The sequence below is a fragment of the Haliotis cracherodii genome, unplaced genomic scaffold, assembly GCF_022045235.1.
Source record: "Haliotis cracherodii isolate W230 unplaced genomic scaffold, xgHalCrac1.p SCAF_11, whole genome shotgun sequence".
NCBI lineage: Eukaryota > Metazoa > Mollusca > Gastropoda > Lepetellida > Haliotidae > Haliotis > Haliotis cracherodii.
In genome coordinates, this window is record NW_027266266.1 from 28,975,046 (window position 1) to 28,994,129 (window position 19,084).

Consider the following 19,084-nt stretch of genomic DNA (forward strand, 5'->3'; position numbering starts at 1 on the left):
ATTTTCGTTTACACTATTTTGACTTGCAACACAAAGTAAATATTTCACCTGAGCATTGCTTTTTTTTTATAGTCTGTATATTTTTTTACTGTCAAAATGTGTAACATATTTATTAAAAGTCTAAATATTCAGTTATTTTACAAAGTGACTGAAAAACATTCCATCTATATTATTATGATAACAAATTCCAAACATTTTATTGTTTAATGTCATCACCAAGAGACTGAAAATGTTACGTTGAAAAGTACATTTCTATGTTGTTTGGCTTCTAATCCTGCATAATAATCTGTTGTGATGTTTGTAGTCACTTTTGATCGTCTTAATCAATCTGGACAGATTTTTTAGTCAAAATGAATGAAATATTTACACATTTTATAAATTGCCTGAGAGAATCACATCTTACAAATTGACGGTAATATATACACGCTTACAAGGAAAAGACCAGTGAAAACAACGTTTATCTCGCATTGAAGAATTTCCCAACCAAGACGTAGAGAAACAACAATGAATCGGTTCAAATGAAGGAAAACAAAATGCAAATACCATAATTACAACCTACCAAATTTATGTGTATAAATTTTAGGCAGCTTCCTTGTTCGAGGAATGTATCCTTGAATATCCACACAAAGGAACAATATTCCACTCGTATGCAGCTATACAAAGAAACTTATTCGATGTCCCGCGTCTCGGTAACAATCAAATATTCTAAAAGATATATATCGTTTCGGGATATTATAACCCGTGTTCGTTTCTCAACGGATCACTTATATTGTTTCAGGTGTTTCACATAGGTGTCAAGTCTCAGGGGTCGGCTGAGAAAGCCCACGTGACAACTATTTTCATAACGTCCACGGTTCCTAAAAAATCCATTGAGTGATAGATAACAATGATCAATCAATCAACGTATTATCAGTTAACCCTTTGAACAAAGTATGTTGTTTTTACATTGGCACACCACGCCATGATATGAGTGTATTCCCTTTGTTTTAGTAAACCTAGACATGTAAACACTCACTTTTGACGTATCCACTGTGCAGGATAACAGTGATTAATCAATCAATGTATTTTCTGTTAATCCTTTGATGACTAGGAACGATCCGTTTATTTACAAAAAAAGTAAATCAACTGATCATTCATCTCTTGCTGGGCTGCCACGTGCATATTACATAACACACATTTCACCTCACTTCAAACCTGGATTTAGATTGAATAATTACCCCAGACACAATAAATGCCAAATGGGAACCTTTGTCAGGTAATCTAAGTGGTGCTAATACTAATTGTACCTGTAATAAATTCATTAACTGAGCATCAAGTGAATGACGACAAATACACAAGTGTAGGGTTATACGAGAAAACGTGGATGACAACAAAGGAGTAGTAATCGTATTATCGATGCAATCCGAAATCCGAAAATGCTTTCACTGCATGGATACTTTATTAGTATAAAACTATAACCATCTGGGGTATTTCCAAATGACGACATCCGATGAGCTCCGCTGTTCTTTTTGTCTGTTTGTTTAGGCTGAAGAAATTAATTAACATGCGCTCTTTGTCGAAATCTTTATAGATCACAGTTAACCAATCAGTGTTTATACAAAAAAGCGTAAAACAAATATTGCCTCCAGCCTCCAAGTTTATTTAGCTGTCCTTGCAGACGGTAGCCCAGTCTCTGGTCACGCTCAGTTGCGTTGCGTATCATCCGGGTACTCACGGGGGAAAAAACAAAAACAAAGGCAACAACCAGTCCCGGGAATTGCGTTAGATCAGTGCCCCTTTAATGTATACTGACATGGCAGCCTTCGACGTATCTGCAGTTATTCATATGAAGCTTCGAAAACGGAGGTATTTCCTCATGTTAGTGAGCGGACAGTTACTATCATCGGGAAATGGGTGATGACAGATATTATTTGTAATTCTTTTTAAAACAATGTTCCGACTACGTAAACAAATGAAAATATATAAAGAAATAGATGATTTCCTTGATAAATGTAGGCTTCATCTGTCACACAAGAGTCTCTGGGAACTTGGTGTCACAGCAGTAATCATCTGGTTGGCTGGTGTTGAAAGAGTCAAGTAGTGATGTGCATTAAGTGCAGTAATCTTGAACGCGACGCTAAACCCCCTTTAACCTCAACCCACCCATATTTGAAATCTGTTATGCTTCTTGTAACAACTGACTTTCACTTTGTGTTAGTTCAAGCGTATGTCCTGTCCTCTATACACATTCAAACAGTGTAAACATCAGAGCATACGGCCAGCTGTACTGAGGTATCATGTAATGATATAAGATGTGTATTATGATGTGAAATGACGTGATATACCATGATACGATGTGTAAAGACGTTATGTGTAACAACGGTAATACATCTATGGAATGGCAACGAATACATGTGGGGGTTTATAGGATTTATTTAGTCTGCTCCATCAGGGAATCTATAATTAAACATACATTTACTGTATACCAAGAGCATGAATTTAAGTATATATTATCAGAGCAACCATAGGTAAAGTAGTTGTAACTACAGTGATCCCTAGCTATTGGGCTCTTCGATAAAGCGCTACCTCGGTTACTACGCGCGGTATCGCATGGCTCCCAAAATATATGTACACTTTTAATACTGAGAGTTTTACACAGCCGTGATTGTATTACTGCTCATTGTTCATTTGCACATAACGCTTCTCATTGCATAATCAACCGTTTATCGCTGAATGGAGTTCTAATAATCTGTTTGAAAACATCCGCGGCAAGTCCCGGACATACCATTGTTCTACTAGTTAACTTTTCACACGATACATCCTTTGATCTTAGAAGCGCATGCATGCAATAAAAGAGAACCACAAGCGAAGTTTATTTTCTTAATTAGTGGGCAATCCAATTTGAGGCGACACTGTCAACTCACATGTAGTTTTCTGTCACAACACGGCGGTCATATTCTTTTTGATTCGGATCAAGTAACCGTATCAAACCAATTAATCTGGCTTGAATGTGTATCTATATTTGCATGAATGTGTATGAATGCGCATAGTGCTGGTCAAAACTCTCGTTTTCCGTATTTTAAGCAACATGACCAATCAATGCCACTTGTGTAATGAACTGTGATTGGCTCTTCACTCATAGCGTCTGTTACTACCATTATCGATCGATATTTTCATGTAAGTAGACTACATGCACATTGAATGTGACAGTTAAGGCTTGTAAATAATAACAAACGGCGAAAACATAATGGATATATATTTTTACACTATAAACGGTAAACAACTCCCCCGCCTCGGCCTCGGTTAATATGAGGCCTATGTTTCTATGGTTCGCGTTTCTTTTGGCAGTGAGTGTATTTGTGCACTACATCAGTACATATTTACCAATACTATTCCTAGAACCTTGACATAATGTATTTTAACAGCTACAAGCTATAAACTATCTATATTACTGAAAGCACCTTTCAACAAGATGGTAGTTTAACAAACTAATTACATTATATTCTACTGGTTACTTTAGTCATAGCTAATCTCAGTACATACTAATGTATCATGACATTGTGAAATAAATAAAATATTTACGACATTGCATATCATGTTGATGACTCTGCAAATTATGCTATGTAACAGATATGCTATTAAAATGATAAAAGTATATAAAGCAAGACTAAAATATCAGATCCTAACCTCCTTATGATAAATATAAATACTAAAGAAGTCTAGATTAACTTTCCCCAATCAGTGCAGTGCACTATTTATCCAAGTCACAGGATATCACAGGACTAGGATATTTTATGGCTGCTACATTGTATTATGTGATGTGTAATGATGTGATGTGTAATGATGTGTAATGATGTGATGTGTAATGATGTGATGTGTAATGATGTGTAATGATGTGATGTGTAATGGTGTGATGTGTAATGATGTGATGTGTAATGATGTGATGTGTACTGGTGTGATGTGTAATGATGTGATGTGTAATGGTGTGATGTGTAATGGTGTGTAATGATGTGATGTGTAATGGTGTGATGTGTAATGATGTGTAATGATGTGATGTGTAATGATGTGATGTGTAATGGTGTGTAATGATGTGATGTGTAATGATGTGATGTGTAATGGTGTGATGTGTAATGGTGTGATGTGTAATGGTGTGATGTGTAATGGTGTGTAATGATGTGATGTGTAAAGATGTGATGTGTAATGGTGTGTAATGATGTGATGTGTAGTGATGTGATGTGTAATGGTGTGTAATGATGTGATGTGTAATGGTGTGATGTGTAATGGTGTGTAATGATGTGATGTGTAATGGTGTGATGTGTAATGGTGTGATGTGTAATGGTGTGTAAAGATATGATGTGTAATGATGTGATGTGTAATGGTGTGTAATGATGTGATGTGTAATGGTGTGATGTGTAATGGTGTGTAATGATGTGATGTGTAATGATGTGATGTGTAATGGTGTGTAATGATGTGATGTGTAATGATGTGATGTGTAATGGTGTGATGTGTAATGGTGTGATGTGTAATGCTGTGTAATGATGTGATGTGTAATGATGTGATGTGTAATGATGTGATGTGTAATGGTGTGTAATGATGTGATGTGCAGTGATGTGATGTGTAATGGTGTGATGTGTAATGATGTGTAATGATGTGTAATGGTGTGTAATGATGTGATGTGTAATGATGTGGTGTGTAAAGGTGTGTAATGATGTGATGTGTAATGATGTGTAATGGTGTGTAATGATGTGATGTGTAATGATGTGTGTAATGGTGTGTAATGGTGTGTAATGATGTGATGTGTAATGATGTGATGTGTAATGATGTGTAATGATGTGATGTGTAATGGTGTGATGTGTAATGATGTGTAATGATGTATAATGGTGTGATGTGTAATGGTGTGATGTGTAATGATGTGTAATGATGTGATGTGTAATGATGTGATGTGTAATGGTGTGTAATGGTGTGATGTGTAATGGTGTGATGTGTAACGGTGTGTAATGATGTGATGTGTAATGATGTGTAATGATGTGATGTGTAATGATGTGATGTGTAATGATGTGTAATGATGTGATGTGAAATGATGTGACGTGCAGTGATGTGATGTGAAATGATGTGATGTGTAATGAAGAGATGTGTAATGATGAGATGTGTAATGATGTGATGTGCAGTGATGTGATGTGAAATGATGTGAAATGATGTGATGTGTAATGATGTGATATGATGTGATGTGTAATGATGTGATGTGTAATGATGTCTAATGATGTGGTGTGTATTGATGTGTTGTGATGTGATGTGTAATGATGTGATGTGTAATGATGTGACATGTGATGATGTGTAATGATGTGATGTGCAGTAATGTAATGTGTAATGATGTGCAATAATGACATGTGGTCTGTTTCTTCTGCCAGGAGCTGATCCTGTGTTCGGTGTTCACCTGCTACTTCGGCATCCTGAGTGCCTTTGCCCCCACCTACATCTGGCTGCTCATACTGCGGGGTCTGGTCGGTTTTGGCATTGGGGGAGCACCACAGTCGTATGTACAACAGTCTTGGTTCAGTAGAAGAGCATGTAACCCACAGAAATGTTAACAATTGTCTGACGAAAATCCAATTTGTCATGTATCTTTGAGACTACCTTTGTGGTCTAGTGGTTAGATCGTTGGTGATTCTATCCACAGCCGTGTCATACCAAAAGACTTTAGAAGATGGTACTAGTTGTTACCTTGCCTGGCATTTGGCATTAAGGGGATAAAAGGACAGGTTGACTCGGAGTCAGTATACTGTGTCTGAGTGGGGTATAAAAGTGTTAAACTGCGACATGGTATCTGCAGGGCTAGTGTCATAACACAGCCGTAAGTCTGGATGAGTACAAGCACACACTCACATTGCTATTTAAAGCCCCACTCTGACTATAAATAGCCCACAAGGTTTTGGTTCAAACTGACTGGCAACATAAACACAACCGAGAGTCGAGAGAAGCTTTTTGAAAACTGTACGTAAACAAGATCATCAACGACTGTCAAACTTGGTATCAACTTGAGTGACAAACCTTGGACACCCCAAAGTATCTCCATTTCTAGATATAAGTCAATTAATTTTCTGTAGTTTCATTATAAAAAAATCAAATCGTTCGTGTTTGTATGTCTGCCTCAATCACAGTGGGCGGAGCTTATTTATGGCTGGGCTATGAATAGCGCAGCACATGGTCATGTGTACATGTGACACATTCAATGCATTTGTGGTCAAATTGTATTGTGTATATATTTATGGTGGAACAGCAGTACAACAACAGTTTCGGTAAATGTATCAGTTACGATTTATAAATATGAAATTGACGATAGTTACACACAAGTATTAGCGTCAACATTCTTTCAGTTCAATCCGATATAACGTATATATTTAGGTAGCATATATGTTTAGTTTTGGTAGCTTGCATTCAACAGTTATACCATAAAATAATCAGATTAGATTAGATTTTTAAACTGAATTATTACACAGATTTTTCAACTAGTGTTGAGGAGGAGGTCTAATTTGAAACACCAAAAGTTGAGCCAATATTTCTTAGCTGATAACAATATATGAATATGTCATGTGTATCAACATAACAATGCACATAACCAACTGATAGATAAGTAACGAAATAAAATTAGATGTTTTACCCTATGTTAGGCCTATCTAGATCATAGAGTACTTCGATAAACACAAAAATCCAAAGCACATCTGCCGCTACGTTGAATATCCATTTCTTCAAGTTCAAGTATCTAGGATCTCTCCAAACATTTCGTCTACTCAGCACAGTCCAGAAGCATTAGTAGCGCTGTTTACGAATCCTTGCCATGATTTCCTGTGTTGTGCCACGCATGGTTGACAAAGAAGTGTGAACAGACAACTTCGCCTTCATCTGATTCCACAATGAAATCTGGCTGTGAAACTGAACTTCTAATCCCAAGAATCGAGTTGACAGCCGGAATGATGTCATCTTGAATTGGAACATTCTCCATGATAAAGTCATCAATGTCATAGTTGATATGACCAAAGGCTCCCCGGATCACCTCAAACAACTCTTTCGTCAAATTAGGCAACACACGAAACAGTTTTTTTTTGTTACTCATATTGAAAATTTGTACTTGACAGCCGTAATCCAATTCGGCATGGTTGCTAAGAGATGGCATGATCCAAAGGGGCAAACAAAAAGTTTCCAAAAGTAATTTGAAGAAGTCCAAAAATACCATGCACAGCACAGCATGGTTATACAGTAGTAATGACGCTCGTCATGGATGCAGAAAAAATGCATCTGCATGCAACATTGTTGCTTTGAGTTGCGAGACCATAAAATGTGTTCATGATGAAGAAGTTTCAAGAGAGGATGATACTTGTAGCCACCGACCTGAAAAATCTTGATGAAAATAATGTTGAAATCCATGTTCATGCACATGACAGAATTGGTGTGAACAAATATTTATCAAAACAAAGTTTCAAAGTACATGTATGTACATGTTTTATCTGAGTTCCCCATCTCCATTCCGTTGTGAAATAATATAATTGTCTGCCGCTGTAGTAAATTGTGCACCGATCTAGGAAAAATAATTACCACTACATCTACCATATTGCACAGTCATAAAAGAATCACGCCAACTTTATCTTTCTTCAGCTGTTTATTATTAAAAAATTATTTTTGAAGCTAAGTGACTTGATCTACTTCAGTAATAAATTAATAGACTAGTATACCAAGTGTTATAAACTTCATAAAAATATCATAAAATATCTTACACAATTATTGAAAGACATTTTTGTTACAGTTTATATTTTATAAAATATGTTTGACCATTACAAGGGTTTTCACGATCATTGTCATCTAGATTCCAGATGAAGGCAAAAAAATAAATAAACACTGTTGAAATCACCGATTGCCGTGAATATTTTAAGAAACGTTATGCATTAATTGCAGATATACAGACCGTACACAGCAGGATTACGTTTGGTGCCGTGAAACATTATGGTCAGCACTGCTCTTATTCATCATGACAAACGCTTTCAATCTCGTCCAGAGAATACAAACGCAGGACTAATTTGTGTGTGTTAAACTGGAATAAAAACATAAATTGTGGACATTCCTCAGTAACATTTTATGAAGATTTGAAGATGACATGGCAGGTAGTTTTTTAAACCAAAGACCTTTGCGTATGTTGTAAAGTCTTGTAATCGTTTACGGATGTTTATCACTATTAAAACTTATGTCCTTCTTGTCAAATGGCCCATGTGGGTGGGTGTTTACATGACGTCACCTGTTTACCCATTAACCAAAGATATTTGTGTGTTATCATGATGTCATTTGGACCTGTCTGATCACTCGCATAAGCTCCGCCCCTGAGACTGTGGTAGTTGCTACTGCAGATGCTGCTTTCACTTTCACATGAGTGTATGTCTGCTCAAATTGTTCTGCAGGACAATCTTTTGTAGTTTGATTACAACGTATGGATAAAAATGATATCAAAACACCATTAGATGAGAAATCAATGTCATCGTTTCAAGAGTATAGCCTTGTGAAAAAAACATATAAACATCAGATAACCTCACACAATGCATTTCTCTTTCTTCTTTTTATCCAAAGTGGAACATATCTAAAATAAAGGTTTCCATCTATCTGCTAAAGTTTATTCACCCTTATGTACCTCACATCGCCATGGTCACCCTCCAGATCTGGGTCTTGCACGCTTTGCATGCTGGTTGACCTACATGTGCTGATCATGTGTCTATCCCAGCAAACTCATTTGTCTAGAAGGAATCCATTTTTGTTTTTTTCCTTACCGATTTGCCTCCTTCTACGTCTTCTTGCCTGCATTGGCTTTGCCTTTCGTCATGCAGTTTTCTCTCTTGAGTGCCAACCTCTGTTTTTTCGGCAGTCTTCTTGCCAGCACCTCCCCTTGTCGGGATATAGGTTTTTCATCATGGACAAGCAGCCCCAACGTTGACCTGTGTGTATGATGAGCAGGCACACCTTCACTCCTCCACACCCTCAGGAAATTGTTCGCCTACGTTTCACGTTAAGACTTTATGGATTCTTCATACTCAGCTTTTGAGGATGAACACAACAATGAATCTCTTGGACATTTACCTTATTTGACTTGTTCTTCTTCCTCTAGTCATCCAGACTTTCGACCACGAAATTAGCTTATTTTCACCAACAATGGGATTATCCCTGGACATGCACATGATTAGGAATGTTACCAACATTATTTGGACTCTTTTCCTCCATGGCATGGATACTCTTACAGCTCTGCTTTTCCAGACTACCTATCTCTCGGTTGGTATGTCCTCCATTGACATAGGGATAGCCACACCCGCCAGGTACTGTTAGTAGATGTTAGTAGACATTGTTCTACTTTGCCTACTCGTTGTTCGGGTTCACCTTCTCCACCTCTGATTTGACGCCTTAGACGCCCTGCTGCTGTGACTGAACCACAGGTTCTTCCGCCTCCAGCCGTCCTGATTTTTTCTTCTCTTGTAGGTGGAAGATAGGACCTTTCTAGACAACCCATTTGTGTTACGTCTTTTACAAGCAGGGTATCCTCTACCCCTCATTACAGCACCCCCAACAACGTACAAACCTTGTCAACATCTATATCTGGACAAGCAGCTCACAGTCCTCATCTACGCCGCAAGCACGTTGCTTGTCAAGAATGCTGTAGAGTGTCTGGGCACATGACCGATGACACCAGGATTCTGTTCTCCAATATTTCTGGTCTCAAAGAAAGACAATACCCAACTTTGTTTCATTTTCAACATGAAAACTTTCTACATTGTCAACACTTTCACATGACATCAATTGCCCTACTAAGGACAATTCATCCTGGTGACTTCATGATCAGCCTAAATCTACAAGATACATATTTACATATCCCTGTCCTTCTACAGTACTGCCACTTTCTCTGGTTCGTATTCCTAGTCCAACACTATCAATGGTGATTGCTCCCGTTTGAAATTTCTCTGACCCTTTGGCTATTTTCTCGCTTCATAAAACCCATTGTCACATTCTGACATATTCAAGGCATCGCTTTCGAATCTTACATCTATGACTGCACTCTTCTGCGACACTTCGATTTCACACAACACCTCCTTCACCAACTAGGTTGAATCATCAACACCAAAAAGTCAGAGCCCTCTTTGACACAAGCCTGGTCAAGATGTTCGTACCCCAGTGTATTTGGAAGGAAATTCAACGCCTCATTCCATTGGCGCTCAAACAGCTACTTCTCTTATGCCAATGGCATATATATCTACCCAGGTATACTCTGAAGGGAGGTAGATTTTGGCACCTTACACCAGGTAGATTCTGGGACTTCCCAGAACCTACCCCCTTTTCCCAGAATCTACCCTGGTGTAGATAATAATAAATTGTTATCAAATCCAAAAATTCAAAATGTTGTTTTATACATGCAAAGTAGAAATGAATATTGTTTAAACAAATAAAAAATATCTTTCAAATCACATTGATTTTATCTCATTGTCGTCATCATCAATTTGTTAGTTCAAAAGTTGGTGTTGAGGATTGTGTGAGGAAATGTCTTACACTTATGTTATTGAATAAGCTTTAATATGCTTTGTGAATAGACCTACCTACTTTTGATTGCATCTAAAATCATTTTGAAACCACTTATAAGTATGCACTTGCAGCGTTAGAAATTGGCACTCGTCCTATAGTCCTTGCCAAACTGCCCAATGGTTAAGGTAGCATAAAGACCAGTAGAAATTTGCACTTTTTAAGGGATTTGCTTTATGTTGTCATTAAAAGGACTAGTGGACTAAAACTGTTAGTTTCTGTTGCTGACTTGTGTCTGTAAGTACCTTTGTTTGCGGAGGCATGTATCACAGTATCCAGAATATATTCTATAGAAGACATCACATAATTAATAGCATCTAATTATTTGTTCATTTACATTCTTATTCTAAATATAGTCAGATGGGTGTAATAAATTCCACGAAGCAATTGTCATTGTCTATTTGTTATTGATAACAAATAGAGAAAACTAACATAAAATATGAGATAAAATATTCTGAAAACCACCAATATCCAATGATTCCATGAATTATTTCAGTCCCTCGACATTTATCACTATGTTAGCTTGAGCTTGTAGATCTCCTCGGGATAGCTGTGGTCAGATTTGGTCAGGTACCTCAAGACATCATAAACTTGATCATCCATTATTAAAATTGGACAAAATTGGTACCTTTGCATTTATATGAATGTGTATAACCTATTCAAGTGTCTTCTCAATTTAAATAACAGGATATGAATGTTTTAAAACTAATTAGGTGTGTACTGAATAGGCATTTATGTAAACTTAATCAGATGACAATGTTGTTACAGCAGTTGACCAGGAGAGATCAAGACTGAGTTAGATTCATCCCCAAAAAGAAAACTTTATGTACATTCATGTACATTCTCATCTTACATGTGAAATTTCTTTTAATTATGATTACTGTTTGGAAAAACTGGTGCTCCCACCTTTGTCTTCTCAATATAAATAACAGGATATGAATGTTTTAAAACTAATTGTGTACGTAATAGGCATTTATGTAAACTTAATCAGATACATGCATCCCCAAAAAGAAAACTTTATGTACATTCATGAAAGAATTCTGGGTTCTGGGAGCTCCTTGATTATAGTTATAACCTGGGGTAGATTCTGGAAGCTCCCAGATTATACTCAGGGGTAGATACTGGGAGCTCCCAGAGTATACCCCTTGGGGTTGATACTGGGAAAGGGGGGTAGATTCTTTGAGCTCCCAGAATCTACCCACGGGTAAATTCTGGAAGGCTCCAGAATCTACCCAGGTATACTTTTATGGGGAGTGATGACTTTCAGATGTTACACCAGTTCCTCCTCCAACCCCAGATCCTTGAGCATGGGACCATGATGCGCTAGCAATCTCATGAGTGGGATTACAAGCTTATGCCTTTGCCCCACACGCCACTATGCTGTAATATCAAAATGTGCATGTTATATCAAGATTTAACCTCTGGTGAAAACTGATCAGATCAGATTTGTGGACTAAAGTGAGGTAAAGCAGTTACGTTTCAATGGAACAAGAGTACAAATGCAAAATTGTGTTTTTGGCCATTAGGGATGGTACCCAAACATGGTGATAAAACAAAGACTAATTGTTGATCTCTGATGTCTACATCTACATTGTTCCAAACAAGGCCACCAGTGTGAAGATATTCGGAAGGTGTAAGTAATTGTAAAAGCTTAAGATTTGATACCTACAGCAAATATGAAGAATGATTTTCATCCTGTTTGCATACACCCAGATTACAGAGATTATTCAGGTTTTAAGTGGAACAATACATATTACAGAGGTCGAGCTCTACCATTTGGTCTGTCTACTACACCTTATTTTGAATGATAGTTTGCCCTGTTGTTTTCTTGCGTTTGAAAGGCGTCAGATTAAGCTGTTTCGTTCTTGGTGTAATATTATTCAATACAGCATCATGTATGGATTTTAAAAAATCTCTGTTGTTGGATACCTTGGCTGCTCTTGTTTGGTTTGTCAACTGGGGAAAAGTCTGATATCAAACCAGGGCACACTTGCAGGAAACAATCTTAGTACTGCAATTATTGTAAATCCTTAGATCGCAATCTTAGGCTTTGGCTACAATCGCCATCCACTTGCACTAGCTAAGATTTAAAGATCATTGTAAACACTGTCAAATATATGCAAACTAAATAATTATTCATCAAACAAGGAAATACACATGATGAGACATTGAAAACTTGTGTAAAATATCTTATAGATAGCAAAAGTAAATTTCACACTTTTTGAAAATAATTAATAATGTAATATTGTTTATTAAACAATGACCATATGGGACCTTTTTTCACAAGGTGAGATGGAGAGAGGGACGTATTGTGTGTCTTATCGTTTCCACTATTGGTACACGCAGTAACAGATGTGCATTTGTAGACAACTGTTGACAGTCAAGTTGTGATATTCGTACCTCCACTATTGAAGATTTTTATCTTAGCTAAGATCGTGATCTTAAATCAAAACTGTCCTACAATCATTATGATTGCAAGTGGAATAGGAAAATTGTATGTTGATTATAGGCGCTTTAGATCAATTGTAACTAAGATTTCACTTTGCAAGTAGGCCCAGGTAATATACCAAGATATGCCTGGACAAGGGATGTTATCAGTACAGACAATCAACATAGCACTTTGAAAATCCCACACAGAAGAGGACAGGGTGCGCACAGCCACAGTCAATCAAATGTATGACACAGTACTTGTCACAGTGTGATGTATAACACTACTTGTCACAGTGTGATGTATAAACACTACTTGTCACAGTGTAATGTATAACACACTACTTGTCATAGTGTAATGTATAACACACTACTTGTCATAGTGTAACGTATAACACTACTTGTCATAGTGTTATGTATAACACAGTGCTTGTCACGGTGTTATGTATAACACACTACTTGTCATAGTGTAGCATATAACACTACTTGTCACGGTGTTATGTATAACACATTGCTTGTCACGGTGTTATGTATAACACACTACTTGTCATAGTGTAATGTATAACACAGTACTTGTCACGGTGTTATGTATAACACACTTCTTGTCATGGTGTAACGTATAACACTACTTTTCACAGTGTTATGTATAACACAGTGCTTGTCACGGTGTTATGTATAACACACTACTTGTGATAGTGTAATGTATAACACAGTACTTGTCACGGTGTTATGTATAACACACAAATTGTCATAGTGTAACGTATAACACAGTGCTTGTCACAGTGTAATGTATAACACAGTGCTTGTCACAGTGTTATGTATAACACACTACTTGTCACAGTGTAATGTATAACACTACTTGTCACAGTGTTTTGTATAACACAGTGCTTGTGACAGTGTAATGTATAACACACTACTTGTCACAGTGTTATGTATAACACAGTGCTTGTGTCAGTGTAATGTATAACACAGTGCTTGTCACAGTGTTATGTATAACACACTACTTGTCACAGTGTAATGTATAACACAGTGCTTGTCACAGTGTTATGTATAACACACTACTTGTCACAGTGTAATGTATAACACACTACTTGTCACAGTGTTATGTATAACACAGTGCTTGTGACAGTGTAATGTATAACACAGTGCTTGTCACAGTGTTATGTATAACACACTACTTGTCACAGTGTAATGTATAACACTACTTGTCACAGTGTTATGTATAACACAGTGCTTGTGACAGTGTAATGTATAACACAGTGCTTGTCACAGTGTTAAGTATAACACACTACTTGTCACAGTGTAATGTATAACACTACTTGTCACAGTGTTATGTATAACACAATGCTTGTCACAGTGTAATGTATAACACAGTACTTGTCACAGTGTAATGTATAACACTACTTGTCACAGTTTAATGTATAACACAGTGCTTGTCACAGTGTAATGTATAACACTACTTGTCACAGTGTAATGTTTAACACTACTTGTCACAGTGTAATGTATAACACTACTTGTCACAGTGTAATGTTTAACACACTACTTGTCACAGTGTAATGTATAACACTACTTGTCACAGTGTAATGTTTAACACACTACTTGTCACAGTGTAATGTTTAACACTACTTGTCACAGTTTAATGTATAACACTACTTGTCACAGTGTAATGTTTAACACTACTTGTCACAGTGTAATGTATAACACTACTTGTCACAGTGTAATGTATAACACTACTTGTCACAGTGTAATGTATAACACTACTTGTCACAGTTTAATGTATAACACTACTTGTCACGGTGTAATGTATAACACTACTTTTATATGTTTAATGTATAACAGTGCTTTTCACAGCATAATTTATCAGTGCTTGTCACAGTGTAATGTATAACAGTGCTTGTCACAATGTAATGTATAACACAGTGCTTGTCACAAGTGAAGGTGTTAGATATGCCCCTATTCAGAACATGGTGTTTTAGGCCTGCTTCACACAACACAGCACACCACCTCTAGAAGTTCCAGATCAATAGTCATTGTGAACCTTTTTGATTAAGTGCTGCGAAATACAATATGTGCATTGTATTGATGGTATTATTTACAATAGTGTCTGTCACCGCGGAGCCTGGGGAGTGTTCTACCGCCTCCACTAGTGGAGCCAGTGGTTCTACTGCTCGTGTGTGCAGGTATTGACAAGCAGCCCACATTTCTGCATACAATGCACAATTATGCCTATTGAAGGTATGGAGCTCAGTTATACAGTAATGTATTATCAATATCAGATAGCACACAGCTGTTGCATTTGACCATCCATATACAAGGCTAGGTTGCCATTTAATGCTGGTTACACCACATCTCAATCAGACAGATCATGTTGTCTTCTCCAGTTTCATGTCACACTTAACAGCATCAGACATGAAACTCAATCCATTAGTCTAAACAGCTGCATGGACATACATGTATCTAACTAGCATATAGTTCCTCATGCTTCTGTTGCACTGCAAAGCTCAATAAGCATGTAAACTTATCTTCATTTGTTACAATTTATTTGTTACACTTTATTGATCTACATTTCATGATCCTAAAATTCCTTTCACCACTGACCAACACACCACAAGGTTTTGACTAAAATGTTTTCAAGATATCTTCCTAATTATCCCCATTAATTATTACACATCAGAGAAAAAATGCTACACTGGTGCCTTTTGTTATTCAGGAAAAATATTACTTTTTGTTTCCCAGGCATCATATGCAAATAAGGTGACTGTTATTTTTAGGATAACTAATTAACCATTCAATGTTTCTTCATGAAACATACTTAACTACAGGACTTGTTATCCCTGCAATGCGTTTTGCAGGGGGTATTAAAATGGACACTCTTAGTCTGTGCGTGCGTCCCTGCATTCATGCATCCATCCGTCAATGTGATATGTCGTTTCTGGAGCAGATCTTGAAAACTGTGCAATATCTCTACACCAAACTCATCACATAGATAGGTCTAGTGGGGAACTGGTGCCTTTTGATAGTTTAAAAAATAAAAATATATAAAACTGAGTTTCTTTGGTGACACGTTTTATATATTTATTCACAAGTATTACCACTACAGAGCATATCGATGACTTTGTCCTCTTGTTTAATAGTTATGGCAGTCTCAGTTACAGTTTAAATATATCATGCTGTGAAACATTACTATCAACTTTAAATGTACCATTACCACTTGATTTGAACATATAGAATGTAAGGAATCATACCAGTATGGTGTTTTGATGCACAGTTGATTTTGACAGGCTTCATCAGAATGTTACTTTTACTCTCTCAAGTAGATTGGTCCCCACATGATCTCATATATACGGAACACATCGTCCTAGGTTTGGGGTTTAATACTGCATATAACCTTTGCCATGGGCCGGTAGGATGTTTCTTGTCAGAAGTGCAGTTTTGTAAGCAGTCTGCTGATTTGGTGACTGGTGGTGCCTTGGTACTGGATGCTGACTAAAAATCTAGCCCAGGAATCTTGCCATGTGAAGTAAAAAGTGTTGAAAAAGAGGCAGTTAATTGTATAATGCTGTCGATGGAAAAAGATGTGTCAATGTGGATGCCTTACCGTAAGAGGTCTATATATGTCCTGTGAAATGGGTGCCGATGTAGGACTTTCCTTCTTTTACTGATGGTGCTAGGAGCTTTATGAGATGTTGAGCTGTGTTATGTATGGGGTTCAGTTTGTTGAATACGAAGTCATTTATCTCTCTTCCTGTGGAGGGATTGAGGGGTTTGTGTAGTTTTCCACTTTGGCTGTTTGGTCTTTTGTTCAGATTGTGACAGGACTTCTTCATGCAGATATGTATTTAGGTGTGCAGCAACAAAGTCAGCCATATGGTTTCAGGACTGTTAATTTCAAAGTTAAAGAGTATTGGTGGTATGCATTTCCAAAGCTATTCCAAATTGTATGATAGTATGGTATGGTCGTCGCAAACCATTTGGGGTAGATACGATATGTGTGCACCGAATATTGTTCATAACAGAGCCATACATTTCTTCTTGGTACTGGGAAAATATGCCTTTATTAGGGATCTAGCATGGTTACCACTTATTGTTAGACAGTTGTCTAGAATTGCAAGGCAATGGTGGAATCGACACTGCTGATGGTCTTGACCCCCTTGTCACCGGGCATGTCGGCTCAACCCAGTCTTATTGCAGTCATTTGTCGGTCAGGTAGCAGCTCAGTTGGTTATCCACTTGATGCCATCAACCCCCAGACAATTACTTGCCTGCGGCCTCGTGACAGTCTACTTCATCCCATGTACAACAACCATCGTGACGTGGATCAGAGTCAAACTCCAGCTTGGTTTGGATGGTGGATTGGCTCCCAGTCACATCACATGGTTCCGAGGTTACCTTGAAGACAACATTGCCCATGGACAAGGGTCTCTCACTGCCAGAGTATATGGTCATGCGCGACATTGCACAACCATTCCCCTCTTCAACCATTGATAAAGTCCAATATGTAATGCAGGAATAGTTTAAAGAAATAGTATGAAATATATCATATATTTCAGTACTTATCCTGCATTATGTTACAACGGCACTACCAGGGCTGGCACTGCCTCCCCGCTCATACTTCAGTAGCTGATAACGTGATGTTGGGGCGTGGGTGTTCGGGTGTCCTTGTTGAGGAATAGTTCCCGCAAGGTATGACTTTGCAGAATGTAATTACCTGGACGCTTGTTACCATGACATTGTTGTCTAAGGTCCTTTACATGTTACTTGTGATGCCAACAACAAACAGACCATTTCATACAGTCAAATAAAAGCAAAGTTGTAAAGCCTTCAAAGCGTGTAGCTACACTTTACTTATGTCACTTTACTTAGAATGTTCCTGTGAGTAGCCTTGCCTGCCAGTCAGGCCTTCTTCATGCATGACCTGTACATCCCATTAACAAATGTGTGAAAATGTAACATGAAGTATCAATGGTTTCAGAGTCACCTTATATGCAGAATTCTTGCCATCCAAGTCACGAGCCACCTGTGTGATCCTGGTAGAGGTAAGTGAGGCTGCCAGCAGTCATTATAACAGACATTCTGTCTGCTTTTCTGACATAAATCTATAAAGAAATCTTTTTCTCTGAAAACCAGATGGAAGAGTCAGTATTGTGGGTGGTAAGTGTCAGTCTTAAATCTGTTTATTGACTATTCATTCATTCAAGGGAAAGTAAACAGAATCTAAACTTGAAAAAAGAAAGCATCAGATACTTTATTGTCAAAGTGTATTATTGCAGTGACAGTCCCTGACTTGTTCTTTATTACAGATCTTCTGGGCCCTAGGGGCCTGCTTTGAAGTAGTGCTTGCTTTGATTGTAATGCCAACACTGGGATGGAAATGGCTGTTGGGTCTGTCTGCCATACCTCTCCTCATCTTCTCCATCTGCTGTGCAGTAAGTAACCAATACCTCCTCTATCAGACTTCTGTACAAGTCTTCTTCTCTATCTGCTGTGTAGTAAATATTGATATCATTCTGGATCAGACTTATGAACAAGTCTTCTTCTCTATCTGCTGTGTAGTAAGTATTGATATCTTACTGGATCAGACTTATGTACATGTCATCTTCTCTATTGCTGTGTAGTAAGTATTAACATCTCCTGGATCAGACTTTTGTACAAGTCATCTTCTCTATCTGCTTTGCAGTAAGTATTGATATCTTACTGGATCAGACTTATGTACAAGTCATCTTCTTTATCTGCTTTGCAGTAATCTTCTCTATCTGCTGTGTAGTAAGTATTGATATCCTCCTGGATCAGACTTATGTACAAAACATCTTCTCTATCTGCTGTGTAGTAAGTATTGATATCTTACTGGATCAGACTTATGTACAAGTCATCTTCTCTATCTGCTTTGCAGTAAGTATTGATATCTCCTGGATCAGACTTATGTACAAGTCATCTTCTCTATCTGCTGTGTAGGAAGTATTGATATCTCCTGGATCAGACTTATGTTCAAGTCATCTTCTCTATCTGCTGTGTAGTAAGTATTGATATCTTACTGGATCAAATTTATGTACATGTCAACTTCTCTAACTGCTGTGTAGTA

The 19,084-nt window shown here is 37.5% G+C and overlaps 1 protein-coding gene across 1 annotated transcript in view; it reads left to right on the forward strand.

The window, feature by feature from the left end:
* The window catches only part of LOC139456405 (synaptic vesicle 2-related protein-like), a 97,167-nt gene that overhangs the window by 48,752 nt on the left and 29,331 nt on the right, over positions 1-19,084 (forward strand). The window contains exons 5-7 of the mRNA XM_071238102.1: positions 5,388-5,512; positions 17,978-18,041; positions 18,306-18,431. Coding sequence (XP_071094203.1) covers positions 5,388-5,512; positions 17,978-18,041; positions 18,306-18,431 — 315 coding nt within the window. The remainder of the gene's footprint in view (positions 1-5,387; positions 5,513-17,977; positions 18,042-18,305; positions 18,432-19,084) is intronic.